The sequence below is a fragment of the Galleria mellonella genome, unplaced genomic scaffold (genome assembly GCF_026898425.1).
Source record: "Galleria mellonella isolate WM207_F2 unplaced genomic scaffold, CSIRO_AGI_GalMel_v1 utg56, whole genome shotgun sequence".
NCBI classification, from domain to species: Eukaryota; Metazoa; Arthropoda; class Insecta; order Lepidoptera; family Pyralidae; genus Galleria; species Galleria mellonella.
In genome coordinates, this window is record NW_026442117.1 from 1,478,406 (window position 1) to 1,498,694 (window position 20,289).

General features: G+C 39.3%; 2 protein-coding genes across 8 annotated transcripts in view; one reads left to right on the forward strand and one right to left on the reverse strand.

The window, feature by feature from the left end:
* The first annotated feature begins 323 nt into the window (after positions 1 to 323).
* LOC113512582 (peripherin-2-like) lies at positions 324 to 7,034 on the forward strand. Its single transcript, XM_052899084.1, has 8 exons — positions 324 to 643; positions 1,079 to 1,305; positions 1,999 to 2,208; positions 3,350 to 3,442; positions 3,904 to 4,004; positions 4,380 to 4,479; positions 5,529 to 5,666; positions 6,834 to 7,034. The coding sequence occupies exons 2-8, from the start codon at positions 1,144 to 1,146 to the stop codon at positions 6,978 to 6,980; spliced, it is 951 nt and encodes a 316-aa protein (XP_052755044.1). The 5' UTR covers positions 324 to 643; positions 1,079 to 1,143; the 3' UTR covers positions 6,981 to 7,034.
* A 2,299-nt stretch (positions 7,035 to 9,333) lies between these two features.
* The window catches only part of LOC113512474 (muscle-specific protein 300 kDa), a 232,148-nt gene continuing 221,192 nt past the window's right edge, over positions 9,334 to 20,289 (reverse strand). For 6 of the 7 annotated variants that reach the window (XM_052899082.1, XM_052899079.1, XM_052899081.1 and 3 more), the window contains 10 exons: positions 17,911 to 20,223; positions 17,645 to 17,833; positions 17,190 to 17,563; positions 16,521 to 16,559; positions 15,526 to 15,688; positions 14,938 to 15,169; positions 14,168 to 14,393; positions 13,311 to 13,458; positions 11,610 to 11,671; positions 9,334 to 10,174 (listed from right to left, as the gene is read on the reverse strand). In XM_052899082.1, coding sequence (XP_052755042.1) covers positions 9,952 to 10,174; positions 11,610 to 11,671; positions 13,311 to 13,458; positions 14,168 to 14,393; positions 14,938 to 15,169; positions 15,526 to 15,688; positions 16,521 to 16,559; positions 17,190 to 17,563; positions 17,645 to 17,833; positions 17,911 to 20,223 — 3,969 coding nt within the window. In that variant the 3' untranslated portion in view covers positions 9,334 to 9,951. The remainder of the gene's footprint in view (positions 10,175 to 11,609; positions 11,672 to 13,310; positions 13,459 to 14,167; positions 14,394 to 14,937; positions 15,170 to 15,525; positions 15,689 to 16,520; positions 16,560 to 17,189; positions 17,564 to 17,644; positions 17,834 to 17,910; positions 20,224 to 20,289) is intronic. The other variant, XM_052899078.1, reaches the window with a different exon arrangement.

The following is a 20,289-nucleotide window of genomic DNA, read 5'->3' on the forward strand; positions in this document are numbered from 1 at the left end:
TTTCAAAAATGTTTACTTATATAAATAATGAATTTGTATGAACACAAACTACTAAGTAGTGTCAGATCATAAAAAAAAAATTATTATTCATAAATTATAATTGTTTATAATCTTCCTTTTTAGAAGACCGGCAGCACATCTGCAATGCTGTTGGTGTTGTGGGTGATCATGGGCGGCGGTAGTCACTTACCATCAGGTTATGGAATGAGCTCCCTGCCGAGGTTTTCCCAAGAGACTACAGCATGGGGTTCTTCAAAAGGGGGGTAAAGAGGTTTCTTCAGGGTCGGCAACGCGCGCGTAATACCTCTGGTATTGCAGGCGTTCATAGGCTACAGTAACTGCTTACCATCAGGCGGGCCATGTGCTTGTTTGCCACCTCAGTGGTATAAAAAAAAGATGAGCCGCACGCTCGTTTGCCCGCTGTGTTGTAAAAAAAATCTAGACATAAAACTGAATTATTAAAAATATAGGTATAGGTATAGGTAACCTATTTTTATTAGTTCAGTTTAAAATAAATTCAATAGACAATTTACAGCATTATGAATAATGTCATGAAACTGTCATGAGCCACCGTTATATTGTTTCGAAAAATAAAAAAATAATTTAGTCGGAAATTATGTTGCTTATAGAATATAGTTGAATTGTAAGTATAGTTTTTTTTTTTTTTAAATAAATAATTTCAATCCCGTACAGTTCAGTAGAAATATAAAAAAATATATTTTAAGTATTTTTTTTATGTAAGTTAGAATGGCAAACAAGCTGACGGCCCACCTGATTGAAAATGGTAATCGTCGTCAGACATGAACAGTACCATGGACATAACAGAGTATGCTGTTTCGTCCATGATATCCCCATGTGTTGTCATTCCTGAAGACTAAGGTGTTATGCCTCTGTACCCTGTAAATTCACGCCATATCCCACCCTTCAAACCAAAACACAGCCATGCAAATACAACTGCTTCACGGTTGAAACACAAATGGGACAGAGGTACCCAAGCAACGTTGTTAGCAACGTTGTCGGAAGTCATTAGTAACAATCCCTTTTCTCCGGCTGATATGGTGCGGTTTGGTATGTACAGGGAAATACAGAACCGATCTATCGTAGAACAAGCTAAGCTAGTATGGTTGCACAAAATGTCGACCGATGGCGTGGGGCGTGGTCACACTCAGCAAGGACTGCAGGCAGCAGCTGGCCGGCGTGCTGCGCGCGCTGCTGATCGCGCAATTGGTCGTGTCACTCTGTATGGTCATATTCTGTTATAATACCTCGTTGAAGGTGATGTCTCTACTCGAGCATATTCATAAGGTATGCCGTCTTCAAATGACTTTTTGTGAATGGGTGAAAATAGAATGGTAACTCCGTTTGGCCGTGTGATCCCGGCATAGAATGGGCCACCTCTTTTTCCCGTAAGAGGCGACTAAGGAAGGGCGAGAGATGGGCATAAGCGTTCCTCTTAAAACGTCTTTAAAGCCTAACTGCGTTTGCCAATTCGTCTGCCAAGCGTGACACCTACTGGCGAAACCTCCTAAGGGGGAGGCTTATGTTCAGCAGTGAATGATTAAACACTGATATGATGATGAACTCCGCCTGCGCTATCGGTATGCGCTGATTGGGCACTAGAGAAAGATGATCGGTAACGATGACAGCAGGTCAGTTGGCCCATCGTGACGAACTGTATGAATTCTTTACTATTTTTTTTTAAAACACAGGTGGCAAACGAGCATGCGGCTCACCTGGTGGTAAGTGACTACCGCCGCCCATGATCACCCACAACACTAATTGCAGGTGTGTTGCCGGCCTTTTAAAAAGGAATATGCTCTTTTCTTGAAGGTTATGTTGTCGTATCGGTTCGAAAATGGACTACTGACCTGTTTCATTCTCATTTATCATCACTCACTGGTGCCCCGCCAGCATATACCGTTAGCGCGACGGGGTAACTACTCCACTGTCATCCATTAAAAAAAACATAAATCATACAATAATGTGCATACGTTTTAGCTGACAGTGTACCTCCTATACGGTTTGATCCTATTACAAGCATACGCCATGAAGCTTCACTACACGAGTGGTCTCCGTCTCATCACGCTTCTCTTACAAACTCCGTACTGGCCCCGAGCTAGTACGGTCAGCAGGATATGGCTCGCCAGTGGCACAATGGTGGCTGCTAATGGACTTTTGGTATATGCAGCTTGCAGAGGCACGATGAAGGTACATAGTCTTAAGCTTAAATGTAATACTACTGTGATACCTTTAATGTGTTTTTATATGCGATTTTTATTCGCTCCTTAGAAGTTACAAAGAATGGCTACAATCATCATTATTATCATTTCTGCCATTATCCGTCCACTGATTTTTTTAATGGATGATAATAGAATTCTAACCCCGCCTGCGCTACAGATATACACTGACGGGGCACCAGTGAGGGAGGATAGATGAGTATGAAAGCAGGTTTGTTAGCCCGTCATGACGAATGCAATAAGTATTAATCACAATGGTTTCCAAGGAGAACCGCGTGGAGGTAGACCTCATAAGGCTTGTTTAGTGGGACCATTAATCCTTATTGCTAACTAACCCTTTCCCTCCATCTGCCCACTGCTGATCAGAGACCTCCTCCATAAACTGCTATAAGGATATAGCAGTTCTTCTTCTGCTCCTCCATAGACTGCGATCCTGAGCCACCTGCATCCACTGACACGGCGTGCAATGCAAATTGTTTCAATAAATGCCACTAATCAATAACTGCCTAGCTTTCAAGCTAAGATGTGTTATAAGAAACAAGGCAATTAATATTGGAAGCCACAACCCAGAATACTCAGATCTTAATAGTCATTAAAGTTCGTTTTCTGAATTGGAGGCTGCTTCTTTTATAATTGGTGGTGGAATGGTGGGATATGGCGTGAATTTACAGGGTACAGAGGAATAAACACCTGAGTCCTCACAAATGGCAACGCATGGCAGGTATCATGGGCGAAACAGTATACTCTGTTATGTCCACGGTACTTCTCATGTCTATAGGCAACGGTTACCACTTTCCATCAGGTGGGCCATCAGCTTATTTACCATTCCAAGTTGAACAAAAAAAGAAAGATATTTCGCATGTAACCAGTACATTGGTTTGGCTAATAATAGTTTGTTTTTTGCATAGTTACAACTACTTTGTCCTTTACCCCATACACATAACTAATCTCGTCATAAACTGTCCATTGCTGAACATAGACTTCCATCTCATGTCTATAGGCGACGGTTATATCCTTTCATCAGGTGGGTCGTCAACTTGTTTACCATTTTAAGTTCATAAAAAAAACCTTTAAATTGTCATTACTTCCAATAATTATACTATTATTCACAGGCGCTGATGAAAGAACTGTCATCATCACTACGTATCGGCATCTCACAGTACCTCACAGAACCAATGTGGAAGCGTCTGATGGATACGATGCAGGTAATATGTATAAAAGAATTTCTACATAATGATATTGTAGAGACCTAAAATCTCGGTATTGTGATCTTCGTGCACGCTATTTTTCGAAACCACTCAATAGATTTAATGAATTATTGTAAAAATAAATGATTTTTTTTCTTGTCATGAATAAATGTTGCCAGTAGATGGCGGTAGGAAGTTAAACGAACTGAACTGTTGGCAGAACTAACGTACTGAACTGTCGTCAGAACTGTCGACTGCTGAATATAGGTCTCGCCCATAAGGGTGGTTCTGCCAGTCGTTGCCACGCTTAGTATTCGGGTTGACAAACAAAGTTAGGATTTGATGATGTTTTAAGTAGGATGCTGCTGCCTATCCCTCGACCATGGAGTCCTTTAGTCGCCTCTTACGATACCCAGGCGAGAGGATGGGGTTTATAAGTATTATAAAATTTATTATAATAGTTATTTTGGATTCCACAGGTGGAGTTGAATTGTTGTGGTGCCGACAAGCCTGGCGACTGGCACGAGATACCTTGGCTTAACATGGACTTCTTTAATGAAGATTCTGATTTGATTATGAGGCACGTAGTTAGTTGGCTGTATTTGTAAAATAATTATGGTCACGGGGATAAAATTTGACACAATTTGCATGCCTTTAGATAAGGCGAAATGTGTAGCTCAGTTACCATTTAAGACCTTTGTACCACATTTCGAGCAAATAATATTATTATTATTAAAAATCACGATCGAAACATGATTGTGATGCAGGTACCCAAGTAAACAACTTTTGTACAGACTCCCTTTAGTTCACGAACTTTGTGTATAAGTTAAAAATAACTTGTCATTACACCTATATATTGTTAATTTTTTGGCATTAACTTCTACCAAATTACATTCAAATTTCTTCAGTCATTTAATGTCATGACATATTTTCTAGCCTTTATGGAACTTTGCAGAATAGCGGGCTCCGATGGCAAGGTGCTCCCGCCGGTTACACCGTACTCCTGTTGCACTTCGCGCGTGCTGGCTGCCTGCTACCATGACCCTCTGCAGCAGGTTTATCTTGCCTTTCTTTAATTATGCTTCTTTTTTAGGGAAGATGAGAATATACTGGGGTATTTAAGACTTAAGCGTACCTACATGATAAAATATTAGGAATAAACATGAAGTTTTATTTCAATATTATGGTTTAATCCATTGTAAATGATTTTGGATATAAAGGAATTGAATGAATGATTATGGATATTATATTTATATATAATACAGTATATAACTGGATTATGCCATGTCGTATACACTTGGAGATTTGCATATTAAGCTGCCCATATGACGTAGATGTTGAAGATTGGGACTATTATTCACGCCGTTTCCTCATAAGATCTAGAGTGCGATCAGATAGTTTTTGGGTTCTTTTTGAGTATTGGGTCTTGAAAATTTTGCTCCCACTGCTTGGACAGTTTCCACTAGCTTATCGTTGTTATCGTCCGCTGTTTAATTGTTTACCAGGCACTGAATGCGTACTGAATGCGACAATTCGAGTTGAAAACTCTCGGGGTTTTCGATAAGGGCGTACGAAGGTTGGAGCATAGATTTCATCAGACGAAACCGTTTCAGTTTAATTATTCAGGTTCAATGTACTCGTACCACATTCGATGATCACATCCGGAGATCACTTATTGATAACTTGATTAGCTTTTAAAGAAATTGTATTAAAACAAAATACTAAGGAATTGTTCGGATTGATACCTGCTGCTGATTTTCACCACCGTATAACCTGCCATAAACTAAAATATCATCCCAACCATATGGACGAGTGGCGGTCTTCCACCGTGCGTTTTTCAAGGCACTTTCTTCCACATACAACCACTATTTGGAATTAATTTCCAGCAGCGGTATTTCCGAACCAATACGATATATACGATATCATAATCTTCAATAAAAGAGCATATTCCTTTTTAAAAGACCGGCAGCACACCTGCAATGATGTTGGTGTTGTGGGTGATCATGGGCGGCTATAATCATTTACCATCAAGTGACAAGCTCGTTTGCCCCCTGTGTTGTAAAAAAAAATAGAGGATCAGTAAAGATAATATGGCGCTGATCAGGCGGCGGGCGTGGACGGCGAGGCGGCGCTGGCGGCGGCGTCGCAGGCGGCTCGCGGCTGCGTGGACGCTGTACGCGCGCCGCTCGCCCGAGCGTTGCTCGCGCTGCACTGCTTCAACATGCTCGTCTGCCTGCTGCAGGTACACTACTACACTGTCACTACTCGACAAACGACATCAAAGATCCGAGATCTTAGATATCGTTCGAGCTTGTTCCAAGGGTTTGGGATTGTTAGTATTAGGAACTGGCAGCTCTAATGCTTGCAACATTTCTTGTCTTCGATGGGTAATAATTAAATGGCATTAAATTAAATGGTGGTCTCCTCTTAAAATAATCGCGCTTAATCCCAGGTGAATTTATTACTATGAGCTAACTGATCTGCCTTTTCATCTTCATATATTTACCCTTTGCTGGCACCCCGCCAGCGTATGCCGAAAGCACAGGCTCAGTAATTATTCCATTTTCACTTATTAAAAAAAATTACCACGGTTTATTTTCGGTGAATTCATTACAACGCGACAGGCCGGTATATTTAACGTTATACCATTTGCCATATCTATGTTAGATCCTCCACGTGGTCCCTTCTGGAAACTAGTGTTTAATTTGTCGTGAGTCGCTATTATAGGCCAACTGGTCTGATGTGTTTACCTATTATTCCTCCTTGATATCCCGCTAGCATCACGATGGTCCAACTGACCTGGTGTACCGCTTCAACCGGAACTCACCATTTTTATACATTAAAAAGTTTTGTTCCTAAGTTTATTCTACAAAAAAATCCAATTTTCAGAAAAACAATATAGGAAAAGAAGAGTATAAGAACACCAGAAGACGTGCCCAAAATTAGTTGCTTTGGGCGTTTCTGTTCCATTCGTGTTTCTATCTTAAAAGATTTATACTTGCATAGCTTTCTTTCGGTTATAACGATGGGATATAGGCTGGCAGTAGAATTGCGGGGGGGGGGGGAAGGGATTGTTAGTAACGGTGAGGTTAGCCCCTATTGCTACCAATATACCCTATCAGGTCGACCTCCACGCGGTTCCTCCTGGAAACCATTCATCTTTGAATTCGTCATGATGGGCGCACTGACTTACCTTTTCATCCTCACCAATCATCGCTCACTGGTGCTCCGCCAATGTATACCGGTAGCGCGGGCGGGGTACCATTCCATTGTCATTCATTAAAAAAAAAAAGGAGAATTTCGGATCTTACCTTCAACATTCTCATTTGCTAAATTAACAGAATATGTCTTACCAAAAAGCCGAGAGATATAATAATGATTTAAACGAGGAGTGGTCGGTGTGGTGCAGGTGCTGATATTGTGGCTGACGCTGCTACTGCGCAGCAGTGCGCGGGCGGCTGTGATGCGCGGCGCGTGCGCCGGCGCCGGTGCTGTGCGCCTGTTGCCCACCCGGCCCTGCGGGCGGCAAGTAGTAGTAACAAATACCTTTCATTAGGGATTAGGTATTGCTCCTATTGCCAGTAATATATTCTCTATCAAGTTGCCCTCTATGCGGTTTTCTCTAGAAACTATCGTGATTAAATCCTAATAAATTCTCCATGATGGGCCAACTAACCTGTGTCAGTGAATGAGAGCCCATTTTTTATACCAAGAAGGTGATAAACAAACATATTGCCTGACTGATACTAAACGGTCACTGTAGTCCATGGACGCCTGGAGCACTACGAGTATCATGTGCATGTTGTCGACCCTGAATAAAATCTTATTAGGTAAATCCTTATTGAAGAACCCCATACTGTAGTTTTTAGGGAAAACTTCGACAGGGAACTCATTCCACAGTCTGAGAGTTTGCGGGACAAAATTCCTTTCAAACTGTACTGTACGTAACCATTTTGGTATTTTTTCACTGTGCATTTGTGTCTATTGCTGTTTGTGTGCTGTAAGTAATGCAAATAAATTACTTATCTATCTATATTTTACCGAGACCCCGTCAGCATATACCAATAACGCAGGCGAGATTGCCATTAATGATTTATGATGATTTAATACGGAACCCTAGAAACAAAACTAGATAACTACGTGACAGTATGATATTGCCGCTGATGCCTCTGAATAACAAATATTGACTCAAGTGACAATTGCGTATTGTTTGTACGCATTATTTCTGGTATCGTCTACATTCGACTTGACCTTGATTTACAAACCCAGTGAATTACAATAATACAATTTCAAAGAACAAAGGACTGTATTTGTGTCACATGATTTTTAAATTAAATTTTTTTATTCAACTTAGAATGGTAAACAAGCTGATGGCCCCTTTGATGGAAAGTGATAACCGTCGCTTAAAGACATGAGCAGTAGGTACCATGGATATAACAGAGTATACTGTTTCGCCCATGATACTCCCTATGCGTTGCCAATCCTGAGGACTCAGGTGTTTTTTTAATGGGTGATAATTGAGTGGTAACCCCACCCACGCCATCGGTATACACCGGCGGGGTACCAATGATGAGTGATAAGTGACGATGAAGCAGGTCAGTTAGCCCATCGTGACGAATTTCACAAGAATTGTTCACGATGGTTTCAGGGGGAACCACGTCGAGGTGTGGCTAGCAATGGGGCTGTCAAACTCCATTGCTAACAATCCTTTTCATCCCGAGGACTCAGGTGTTATTCCTCTGTACCCTATAAATTCACTGCCATATCCCACCCTCTAAATCGAAATACTCGTACAGCCATGCAAACACAACTACTTGGGGGTATAATGAATTGTTAAAAATGAGGATTAGTAGCCCCATTGTTAGCAATACACTCCGTCAGGTCCACACATCGTCAGGACCTCCACATGGTCCCCCCTAGAAACCATCGTGCCGAATTCCAGGTGTATTCGCCACGATGGGCTAACTGACCTGCCCTTTCATTCTCACCTAGTATCCCTCACAGGTGCTCCGCCAGCTTTAACCGTTAGCGCAGATGGGGTTACAGTTTCATTATCATCCATTAAGAAAACGGTCTTGGGCACATTTTGAAATTGTAGCAAAAAATTGTTTGAAATTGCAGCAGAGCCGCTCGGTTCCGTGCAAGGCGTGCAGTAGCAGCGTGTGCAGCGCAGCGCTGCAGCGACGGCGTGGACCGTTCCATTCCGCTCGACGACACCACACCAGCTATCCCTGCCTCTCTTGAACATCGGTGATATCACTTTTTACAAAATTTCATTTTAACCATGTATCATGTCATATATCCTTCATCTAAGTATCTCTAAGGGCGAGAAGGGATTGTTAGTAGTGCGGACTACCTGTCCCATTGCTAGCAATATTATAGGTTAGGTCGACCTCCACGTGGTGCCGCTTAGAAATCATCGTGCTGAATTCCAGGTATATTCATCACGATGGGCTAGCTGACCTACGTTTTAATTTTCACCTATCATTCCTCACTGGTGCTCTGCCAGCGTATACCGTTAGCGCAGGCGGGGTAACCATTCCATTGTCATTAGTTTAATCTCCACAGGAGACAATACCATTCCATTGTCATCCATTAAAAAGTCTCCCCCACTTTAAAGTTGTATATTTATTTCTTAACTTGCTTTTACCGGCGACCTCGTCCATGTGGCCAGGATAAGAAGTAGCCTATGGCCTTCTCCAATCTCCATACCATATGTTACATGTTTACCAAATTTCATACTGGTCAAGCCGTGAAATCGCTCAAGAGGTTACAAACAAACTTATTTTCATATTTATAAAATTGGTAAAAAAAATTCATATTTTATTTTCCAGGCGAATGTTGAAGAAGCAAAGTGTAAATATTTGTATATATGTAGTATCTATTAATACGTGTCTAATAAAACATAGTTTTTATCAATGCAATGTTTATTTGACTTTATTATAAACAGTCCTTACTATCTAATATTTAAGTAACAATGCGAATGTGAATCGAAAGCCGTCTCGTTATGATTTGTGCGGCGCCATATTTTTAATACACAGATATAATTTATGTATATATATATATATATATATAAATAATAATAAATACACTCTATAATATGTATAAATATTTCGTTTGATTAGTTGGCGCGTATCGTTTCGCGATGCGTCCGCCGCCGCTAACAAACTGTCCCACAATCCAATCGGCCGACACATAACAAATATACAAAAACTCTATTTACACGCGGCGGCGGGCGGCCGCGGCATAGCACCATTCAAAATTGGAATGTCACATGGTACGCGCGCTCGGACACCGCGTTTTGCACTAAAAGCAGTGGCGAGAGCGCATGCGCTAATATCAAAAGCGGCCATTTTCTTTTTTTTTTTCTTTCTAAATTCGAAACTGCAGTTGCCACCGATAAAGAACGATTGGTCATAGACACGTTTTATCGGTGAAAACTGTTGTTTTACGTCAGCCCAGAGGGGAGGCTGGCTTTTTTTGTGCTCGCTTGATGTGATGCGCGTCGTTCACTTTCGCTTTCGGGATCAGAGCGGTGGGGGTCCCTCGGGGTATCGCAGGACCGGTTCCAGGGCCAGGCCGGGGGAGCGGCAGTCAGAGTGGGCGTGGGGGGCGAGGGCGGCGGCACCCAACAGCAGCAGCAGTAGCGCCTGGAACGGAATCGACGCCTTCGCCACCCGGCATACGAAGCGGAGACCCCTTTGGAGTCTATTCAAGTCTTGGTCTTCTGTCTCGTCACTTATAATCACGCTGCGGGACAAAGATGGGATCACATTAATTTCGTCTATTTTCATAAAGATCTTTGAATGTCTACACGTTTTAGATCTCAGCTCTTTTGGCAAATGTATCCACTTATAGATATGTTTACGCTACCGCACGCATGTGAAAGAACGAGACGCCTAATGGAAAACGTTGCTATTTCGTTCCATCTTACGGGTGCAATAGCGTACATGTATTTTGAATAAATAAATTAATATTTTCGACACGATACACGCAAGATCTAAAAAATGTAGACGTAATCGACAGAGACAGAACAAGATAAAAAAGGATAGAATATTTTCGTAGACATTATAAGATTATAAATAAAATTAATTGAAAACGAAAAATAGATATTAAAAAATATTAGGCAGTTGAAATAAATTTATATAAATAAATAAATTTTTATTTAACAACCACTATTTTGATGTTATGCAAAAGAAGAGGTGTTAGGCGGCCAAACTACGACTACATAAAGACCAATTTACAGATTTTCCGTTATACCGTTGTTATATATATATATATATATATATATATATATATATATATATATATATATATATATATATATATATTATTTTTCACAAAATTATATACTCTATTCCCATTAACTACTGCAATAAGACCGCCTTACTGTACTTATACAGTAAGGCGGCCTATGTATAGCCTCTGAATCTAGAATTTTGAAATTTTGCAGATAGGTTCATTGTACAGCGTAGGTGAACAATAAGAGAACTTTGAATATTCAACCCCTAAAGGGGTAAAATAGGGTTTAAAAAATTTGTATGGAATTTCGTCAGTTTAGAAGTTGTACACATATAATTTTAAGCATGAAATTGAATACCACACGTGAGCGAAGCCGCGGGCATAAACTAGTATATAATATAAATCGTCTAATACAAGGTGCTAATTGAAAACCAGCGTTTCTGCTTCTGCAGGAACTTTAAGCTGAATTTACATTTCTATAACTCTGATTTCAACTACTCTTTATATATAAATGTATTTTTTTTTATGTATTTTTTTTTTAATGTTGTCATTATTGGGGGGAAAGGGATTGTCAGTAATGGAGACTGAGAATCCCATTGCTAGCAATATACCCAACCAGGTCGACCTCCTCGCGGTTCTCCCTGGAAACTATCATAGTTAATTCCTGATGAATTCATCATGATGGGCTAACTGGCCTGTTTTCATTCTCATCTATCACCCTTCACTGGTGCCCCGCCAGCGTATCCTGTTAGGGCAGGCGGGGTTACCATTCCATTTTCACCCATAAAAAAACAAAAAAATGTTGTCATTATTTGCAATCTAAGTATATGTAATTGTTGTAAATAATTGAAATAAATTTTCAATCATTCATTCATAACACTAGTGTTGTCCAACGGTATCGATACTGTAAATTGGTTTCCTAATAACAAGCGTGTATACTCACTCATTCTCGTCGAGGGGCGGCAGGCTCGAAGTGGATATCTGTTCCTCTTCCTCCTCCAATAGCTACGAGAGGACAAAGATACGTCAAAATACGGTGCGAAGCGACTACAGTGGTATTATGGGTCTCTATGGTCGATGTGCAAACATTCACCTAAAGGTGACGACTGACCTAATATTTTAACGTAATGTAACGTTCACATTGAGCGTGCTACGCGTTTTTTTCACTACAATACTTTTTTTGGCTTGGTTATTATCTTAACAAAACTGACATCTCTTAGTAAATATATTGATTGTAATTAATTTTTTTATCACTATTTATAGCCTATGTTGTCCCAGTCTTGGACTATCTCAAGTTATTAGTATAAAATATACTAACATAGTAACATGTCAAGATAGATTTGACTCTAAGAAAATGTATTTTTCAATAAATAATGTTATTCAGCGATTTAACACTTACACTATGGTGTACAAAGTCTATATATACAAAAAGCCATGAAAGTAAAAAATATTGTATACAAAAAGTTTTCCCTTAATTATCTCGTTTAATTTAAATAAATATTAACATTTACAATAAGTATGTAATTTATCGTTTCACTATTCACGACTATTTATTTTGATTAAACCCACTCAGCTCAGTTCGATTACTTTACATTAAATGTTACATTACATTCAATAGATATAGGTCAGGCGCCAGCTTTACCAGAACGAAAGTAACGTTTGCATTTCGACACACAATAAGGGCACAACTAAAATAATTATTAATAAATTATCAAGTTTATTATGTTATTGGGATGACAGGTACATAATATTTCACTAGTACTGCTAAATAAATTCGACAAAGCTTGCTCGGTGATCTCTGTTTATCTGTGCTCTGTGATAGGGAAGCAGTGGATGATACTGCAACTTAGAAATTACATAGTACTCATACAGTGTCACAAATATTAAACCAACGACTAGAATTATACTAAATCACGATCAGGCCATGTGATCCCGGCATAGAATAGGCCACCCCTTCCTTTCCTGTGGGTGTCGTAAGAGACGACTAAGGGTAGGCGAGGAATGGGCAGCAGCGTTCCTCTTAAAACATCTCTAAAGCCTAACTGCGGTTGCCAATCCGCCTGCCAAGCGTGGCAACTACTGGCAAAACCCCCCAAAGGGGAGGCTTATGTTCAGCAGTGGACAGTTAAAGGCTGATATGATGTATCACGATTCAGACAATTGGTTTGAACAAAGACCTATTTTAAACGCATTTAAATAAAATACAGTAATTGGGTCCTATTCTGAATTACGAGTAGGTAAATTAAATAATAATTATATAATTAATAGAAAGAAATTTAAAAATAAACATGATGGGGGTAGTCAGAGTAGTTCGTTAATTATCGTCGTGACCTTGTTATGACCTAATATTTAATTTGATATCATAAAATCTAAAAAAGTTGCTAAAATATTACATAAGTAGGTATTTGAGTGAATCTGTAAGTTACAATTACAGAACTAACATTTGTGCAAAGGAAAAAATATGCATCATTTGCGCAAATATGAGTTTACGCAAATCTTTCTATCACTTGTGTGGGGTAGAGTGTCGACTAAGATTCTTGTTCTTAGTGTTGGATTGTGTTTTATGGGGCGGTGATCGCATCGGAAGTAATAGATTTTATTTAATCTATGGTAGTAAGGTGAGTGAATAAGGGTCCGTCCATACCTGCGGTGCGGCGGCGGCGGCGACGGCAGCCAGCGCTGACGGTCGCGCTGAGCCGCGCGGTTGCCGCGCGAGCGCCGCGCCCAGTTTCAGCGCGTAAACACCTGACAGCTTGCGCAGGGATTGAAGTCGTAGTCTCAATTCGCCGAGACTAGAACGAATATAAAATTATATTAAATTTCTTATTTCTAGGATGAAAATTCGTATATATGTATTGGTTTAATGTGTAATTTACATTGAAATTATAATTTTTAAATAATTAACGTAAACTACATTAATATTGATTGGATTTATTTTTTAATTTATCTAAATAATGTATTGGAATCTATTATATTAATTATTGTCACTTAACATTATAATTCGAATAATGATATTTAAGTGGTGTTTTTCTTTATTAAGAAATAATTGTTAAAACCGTCTAATTTAAATAGAAATATAAATATTATAAAAGAAAAATCAATATAAATATATTTCATCAATATAAGAAAAATAAGGCCTGAATCATCATCTAGTTTAAGTTGGAACAAAGATGTCTATCTATCAGTCTTTTTTTATAACACAGGGGGCAAATTAGCATGCGGCACACTTGATGGTAAGTGACTATCGCCGCCCATGATCACCTATAAAACCAAAGGCATTGCAGGTGTGCTGCCGGCCTTTTAAAAACGAATATGTTCTTTTCTTGAAGGTTATGATATCGTATCAGATCGCAAATATTGCGGCTGGATGTTGATTTGAAAGAGTGGTTGTGCGTGGAAGAAAATGCTTTAAAAACGCACGGTAATCTAATCACAAGACTTATAGCTGAGCGAGTATATGTGTGTGTGTGTGTGTGCGTGCGTATGAAGGCGAGTAGTCACCGGCGGCAGATGTCGTCGGCGTGCGCGGGCGCGTCGCCGGCGCGCAGCAGCTGCGCGGCGTCGTGCAGCGCGAGCACGCGCGGCTCGGCGCGCGCCAGCTCGTCGCGCAGCTCGCTGAAGCGGCGGAAGTCGTGCTGCAGCTCGTCGGCCGGCCGCGCCAGCCGCAGCGGCTCGCGCGCGCGCACGCCGCGCTCCGCCTCCGCCAGCTGCGCCACCAGCTCCACCACTACGGAATTATAAATACAAATTAAATTAATACCTTAGGAGATATAAACAAATAAAAAAAAGTGTCGTCGTAATCCGACCGGGCCATGCGGGCGCTCCGTAACCCCGCACCTTGCGTCCGAACCGGGGGAGGGGGGTCCGAAAGTTTAGGTAGTGTATCAATATAAATTAATATTTTGTATAACGAGGAAAGATGATTGATTTTTTGTTTGTTACGATTTAACTTAAAAACTACGCAACCAATTTTACCGAAAGATACATCTCCTCGGTGTAAAATAGGTTATTTTATATTTTGTGTAAAGATCTTGTGTGAAGTTGGGGCGTGCTGCTAGTAAATATTAAAAATCAAGTCTTTTGTCGGTATCCATACTTAAGTATTGTCTAGATTATCCTATTTCTATTCTTAAATTATTGAATAAGAAATTAAATTGTAGAATCTATTAGATACAAGTATAATCTTTTTCAATCTACTGAAACAAAACGAAGAAGTAAGAACATCGTATGTTTGTAGTGAATATATTATTAATAAAGTGGCTCTCATTCACCGATGTCGTGGAACTGCTGGTTGTGCACGAGCGCGCGCTGCAGCGCGTGTTGCGCGGTGGCGGCGCGTGCGCAGGCGCGGTCCCAGCGCGCGTTGGCGGCGCCGAGCCGCGCGCGCACGCGCTCCGCGTCCGCTGCGTCGCGCGCGTGCGCCGCCACGTGGCTGCCCACCACATTCAGCGACACCACTATCGACTTGTGCGAGTCCAGGTCTAATAGGAACTCGCGGTGGTCCTGCAGGTCGACATTCCAGTAGTTTAAAATTTTGTTCACCCAAAAAGTTGACATACGTCTTGACAATTAATAGAAATCTAATACGATAAGAACTCCTTCGATAAAAAAATAATGTTAAGAGAAATACCGCGTATATATACACAAAAAATAAAATACGTTCCAGTTGAGAGCATTCTCCTTTTTAATTGGGTTGAACAGGAGTCAAAATAACTTAGACAGTCTTCATCTAGATAGCAGCTGTCTTCGTGAATTAGATTTAGAACAGGGTACCGTAATATCAGACTAGCATACGGTCTATGTAACAAATGTAAAACAAAATATATTTTGCTTTATAATAAATTAAAGTAATTTTTTACCTGAATAGCATCTTCCAAAGCATCGTACTGTTCGGGAGGATCAGTTCTGGCTGCTTCTGTCGCTTCGGCGTATTGCAACCATTGTTCCAATCTCCAAAGATCGTTGTCCAATTGTTTCCAGTTACGTTCAGAGCAGAGTGGGCATGTGAGTCGACCGCTCTCGCTGTTAGAGCAAGTAGTTACGCATAAGTCATTTAAATTAGGCGATTAGATAGATAGATTAGTATTCCAAACGAGATAGCCAATTTAGTATTAGTTGTGATATGTCACACTGAATGTATTTGGTAAATTTTAATGAATTTTGATAAAACACCACAAACTGTAAGTTCATTTGAAAATCTTTTTTTTTTAAATACGTAATAAACAAACATTCAAAAAATTGGTTAGCCTGAAATTATTTGAGACAACCAATGAACTGTGGCTTCATGTAAAATTTCTAGAACGATTCCTGTATATTTAGGTGCTAGAGTTAGAAATGGCGTGATGTGGGTAGTAAAATAAAAAAATCAATAAGTGCAAATTTTATAGTTTGAAGCGTCTAATATTATAGTGATAAAAATCCTACAGTAGAGCAATCTCGTTTGAAAGACTAATATTAATTGAAAGAATTTAATATATTTCATTTGAACTACTAAGTTGAAAGTTTAAATTAAATGCTTAATTAAATAAATATATGTATTAAGCTTACTATAATTACAAAATGCTGTGCAAATAACATGTAATAAGAAAATAAAAATTACAAATAAAGTGTAATAGTGCACTAACTACACAACATATCATGCGAAGACATCGCTCATCCGCTCTTACAATGTTTTTATTACGCTTTATACTAATTTGCACAAATTAATATGCAAATATATTATTTTGTGCAAATTGCGCAGATAAACGAATTTATAAAGTCCCAAGCTTTAATAGATCGCAATAATAAAATTGGATCATTGTAATACTAATAGCGGAGTAACGCCAATTAATATAATTAGGAAGCATGTACTCACTGTTCGCACGTGAGCGCGTATGATGCGGAGTGGGGCAACCTAGAGGACCAGAAAACGCAAGTGTTTAGAGCATGCCAGGTTAGGAAGCTGTTAACACTCCAGTTGTTTTTCTGTAGATGCATTATTTTAGCCCTTTTTTGCTATCACATAAAGAAAAGTTTGGTAAATACTGTAAAGTCAAACGTGGTGTGTGGAATATGTCAGTGTTGATAGATTTAAAGAACAAACAAACAGTCAAGTGCTTCAAGGATTAAGAAATTAAGATACATGGATAATAAGTATTATATTTTTATCTCAATATAGTAGAAAAAAAAACATTGTAGGTGTTTTAATATTTTTTAGGTTTATTTTTAAATCATCATTCATTTAAGAAACTGTATTAGATATTTACACTATCTTGACCTGTTCTATTAATGCACTGTTCATAACAGCTTTAACAAGCCCTTCACCAAAATGCAATCAGTGCTAGTGCTACCATAAAACATTTAACGGGTTATTCAAACCAATGATATTATATCGTTTCACATCGAAATACAAAGGTTATGGGCTATTAATTGTAACAACAACACTAAAGAAGGAACAAAGGCTCTCAGTTGCATCAAATCAATTATCATTGGTCAGAAAAGAACCTTGGAAATTGAATTCCGTAATACATATTTTGTAACTAACCTTAGGTTGTTGATCTGCAACTCGCGTTTTTTCGCTTGAGCTAACAGATCTTCATATCTCAGAGACAGAGATTCCACTTCCTTTAGCATAGCTTCATCTTCTGTAGCATCACATTCAGTTAGGAGAAGTTCTGATAAATGTTTAGCAAGTTCCAAAGTTTGTCCAGGTTTTGCGCCAGCTTTGGCGATTTCTTTAGCAGCTGTTGCTAGTTGGTCACTACTTGCGTTCTCTATAGGTTGTTGTAGCAGGGCTGTTCGAAGTGCTTCTAGTGATTCTGATGTTTCTTTAACAGCGGAAGCGAGTTCAACTCGGTAAGTTTCTTTGGATGTTAATGTATCTACCTGAAGAGCAGCATCCCATTTGAGAGTGTCCACCTATAAAATAGTTGTGATAAAAACCTCAGGTAACATTTAGTAACAATATATGTAAATATAATGTAATAAATTTATCCATACCTGAACTGCAGTATCGACGTCTCCTACCACTTCTGCTCGAGCGACATCAAGACGAGTCCTAACGTCTGCATAAAGCGCGCGATATTCTGCCACCATATCTGGGACGCCTGACACTGAAGATACTGATGTTGACAAACGATTAGCATCATCCACGAACGTTTCGCACTCTTTGAGGTCTTGTTCAACACCCTATTAATATATTAAATCATATTAGAATACATATTTTGTAGCAATTAAACATAAACTATTTTTTTTAAACTACTTACTTCTAATTCTTTAAGAGTAGATCCTTTATCGAGTGGTGTTGGTGCGAGATGTAAAGCCCTTGTCAGTCTCACATCGGCTTCAGCCAATGCAACTACTGCTTTGCCGTGTGCAGCGACGAATTGTCTGTGAACATCAGCACCTGCTGCGTCCACTCGTACTCTTAATTGTTGCCAACGTCGAATTGCAGCACGTAATCTTGCGACGTCGTCTGCCCCTTCACCGCGAAGCTCTATTCCTCTTGAAGATGCTACTCTGCTATAAGCATCTTCAAGTCGTTTAATATCCTTTTCTAAAGCATCCAAGTCTTTGATTACTGATTTTGCTACACTTTCATCATCAGGATCACCGCGTTGTTTTCTACTTTCAATTTTTTCAACTCTTTTTTCGATAGAATCTAGTTTCTTTTCTACTTTGGGTAATAATGAATTAGATAATTCAGCAGATTTGCGAATTTCTTTAAGAGCATTCTTGCGATGTTCCGACATGTCACAAATGTTTTTCCATTTCTTTTCTATAATATCTACTCCGGTGCGTAAATTTCTTAAATCAAAGTTTCCTTTAACAATATCAGGGTCATTGAAAATTAATTCGCAGTGATTGAGCGCTTGTCCTACATCTTCACTTTCGTTTTCTATACTTTTTTGAATCTCATCACGGTCTCTAAACTTTTCATCTACTGCTTTGGATGTGAATTGTTCTAGAATTACTTGTGCAGATAATTTTGATTCAATAGTATGTAATTTTAGTCGGATTTCTGTAAGCCGTTCTTCAAGTTTTGATATTGTGTCAAGTAACTCATTGATCTTTGCAATTCTACTTCGTCCCGTATCTTGTAGTTTCTGCCAGCGTTCTTGTACATCTTTAAGCTGTTTAGATGTATTTTTGCTGTATGATTTCTCATCTTTTTTAGAAAGGTCTACAAGAATAGTACCAGTTTCAACAAGCCACTCAAATTCGCGTTCTTTTAATGTTGTCTCCGCTTGAATATCTGAGCTTATTCTTCTAATTAAGTCATGGGGATCAAGAGCTCCCCTCTCAGTGTTTTGATTGGACGTTTCAAGTCGTGACTCTAGTGATGTTATCCATTCAGTAAATCGTAATAAACGTGAATCAAATATTGTGTATACTTCTAAACGTTCTTGTAATCGGTGAATGATAATAGATAGTTGATGTTCCAAATCCGCTCGTTGTTGTCGCAGTTGCCATATTCTTTGGTTAACAATGCGAATATCTTGAGGACTTAGACATTCTTTGAGTTGTTCTTGAATCACACTTAGTGCTTCTATTTGTGTTTCAGTCTTTTCGATCTTTGTCTTCAAATCCGTGTATTTGTTTACAGCCTTTTTCAATTGCGGTCGTGATAGCCGTTCGTCATCAGAGTATGAATTAATTTCGTCTTGTGTTTTTGAGAACAGTTTAAGGAGGTCACTTGTTAAAGATTCATATTCACCGATTAGACCAAGTATTCGAGTTAAAAAGTCTCGCCATGTGTCAAGACTAGCTTGCAAATTATCGATTCTCTTTACTATACCAGCGTATTCGATTCTTACCGATGCTCCATACGCTTCTTCAGTGAATTCGAGCACTTTCTTGAGATATGTTAGCAGTTTTTCTGATTGTTTCCTTCCTTCAGGTACTTTGTCATTGAGATTCTGTATTTTACTTAATGTTTTATTTATTGTCTTTATGTGGACGTATCTGAGCTGAAGTTTCTCTTTTTCTCGTTCCATCTCTTTAAGCCATCGCAACAATTCAGTATTGAGTTCTCTGTAGTCATCCCATGCAGCTATTCTAGAGCAGACCACATCGTGCCTTTCGACTATTCTCGCCAAGGTTTCATTGTGCAGGTTAGTCATTATGTCAAACTTGTCCACTAGTTCCTTATTCTTTAGATCCTTATTTTCGTTCATGAGAACAGACCTTTGTGACGTCAGTAGGTTTTTGTGTACTCTACATAAACGCCGATGTTCAGTCAAATTTTCGTAATCTGCTGGAACAGACCCAGATAAGAATGATTGTAAGTCTATTAAATATTCGTTCCACAGTTTAAGAGCCGTTGCAGCATCTCCTGAACGGACAAGTGCGGTTGAAAGTCGATGGTAGTGAAGGAAAGTATCTCTGAACATAGCTTGCCATAATTCTAATATCCTAACAATGGAGTGTTCATCAGATATGTCGCGGTCAATCTCAGGTAACTCTTCCTTGCCCGGCGCGATGTCTGCCTCACTCTTTCCCAGAGCAATTAAGTTCTCTCGAAGAGCTATTAATTTGTCTTCGACGATTTCACCATCTTCGTGTAATGGAGCCAAGTCCTGAAATGATGTGATAATTATAATTTTACCATTTTAATAATATAATATACGAAGTTCAACAAACAA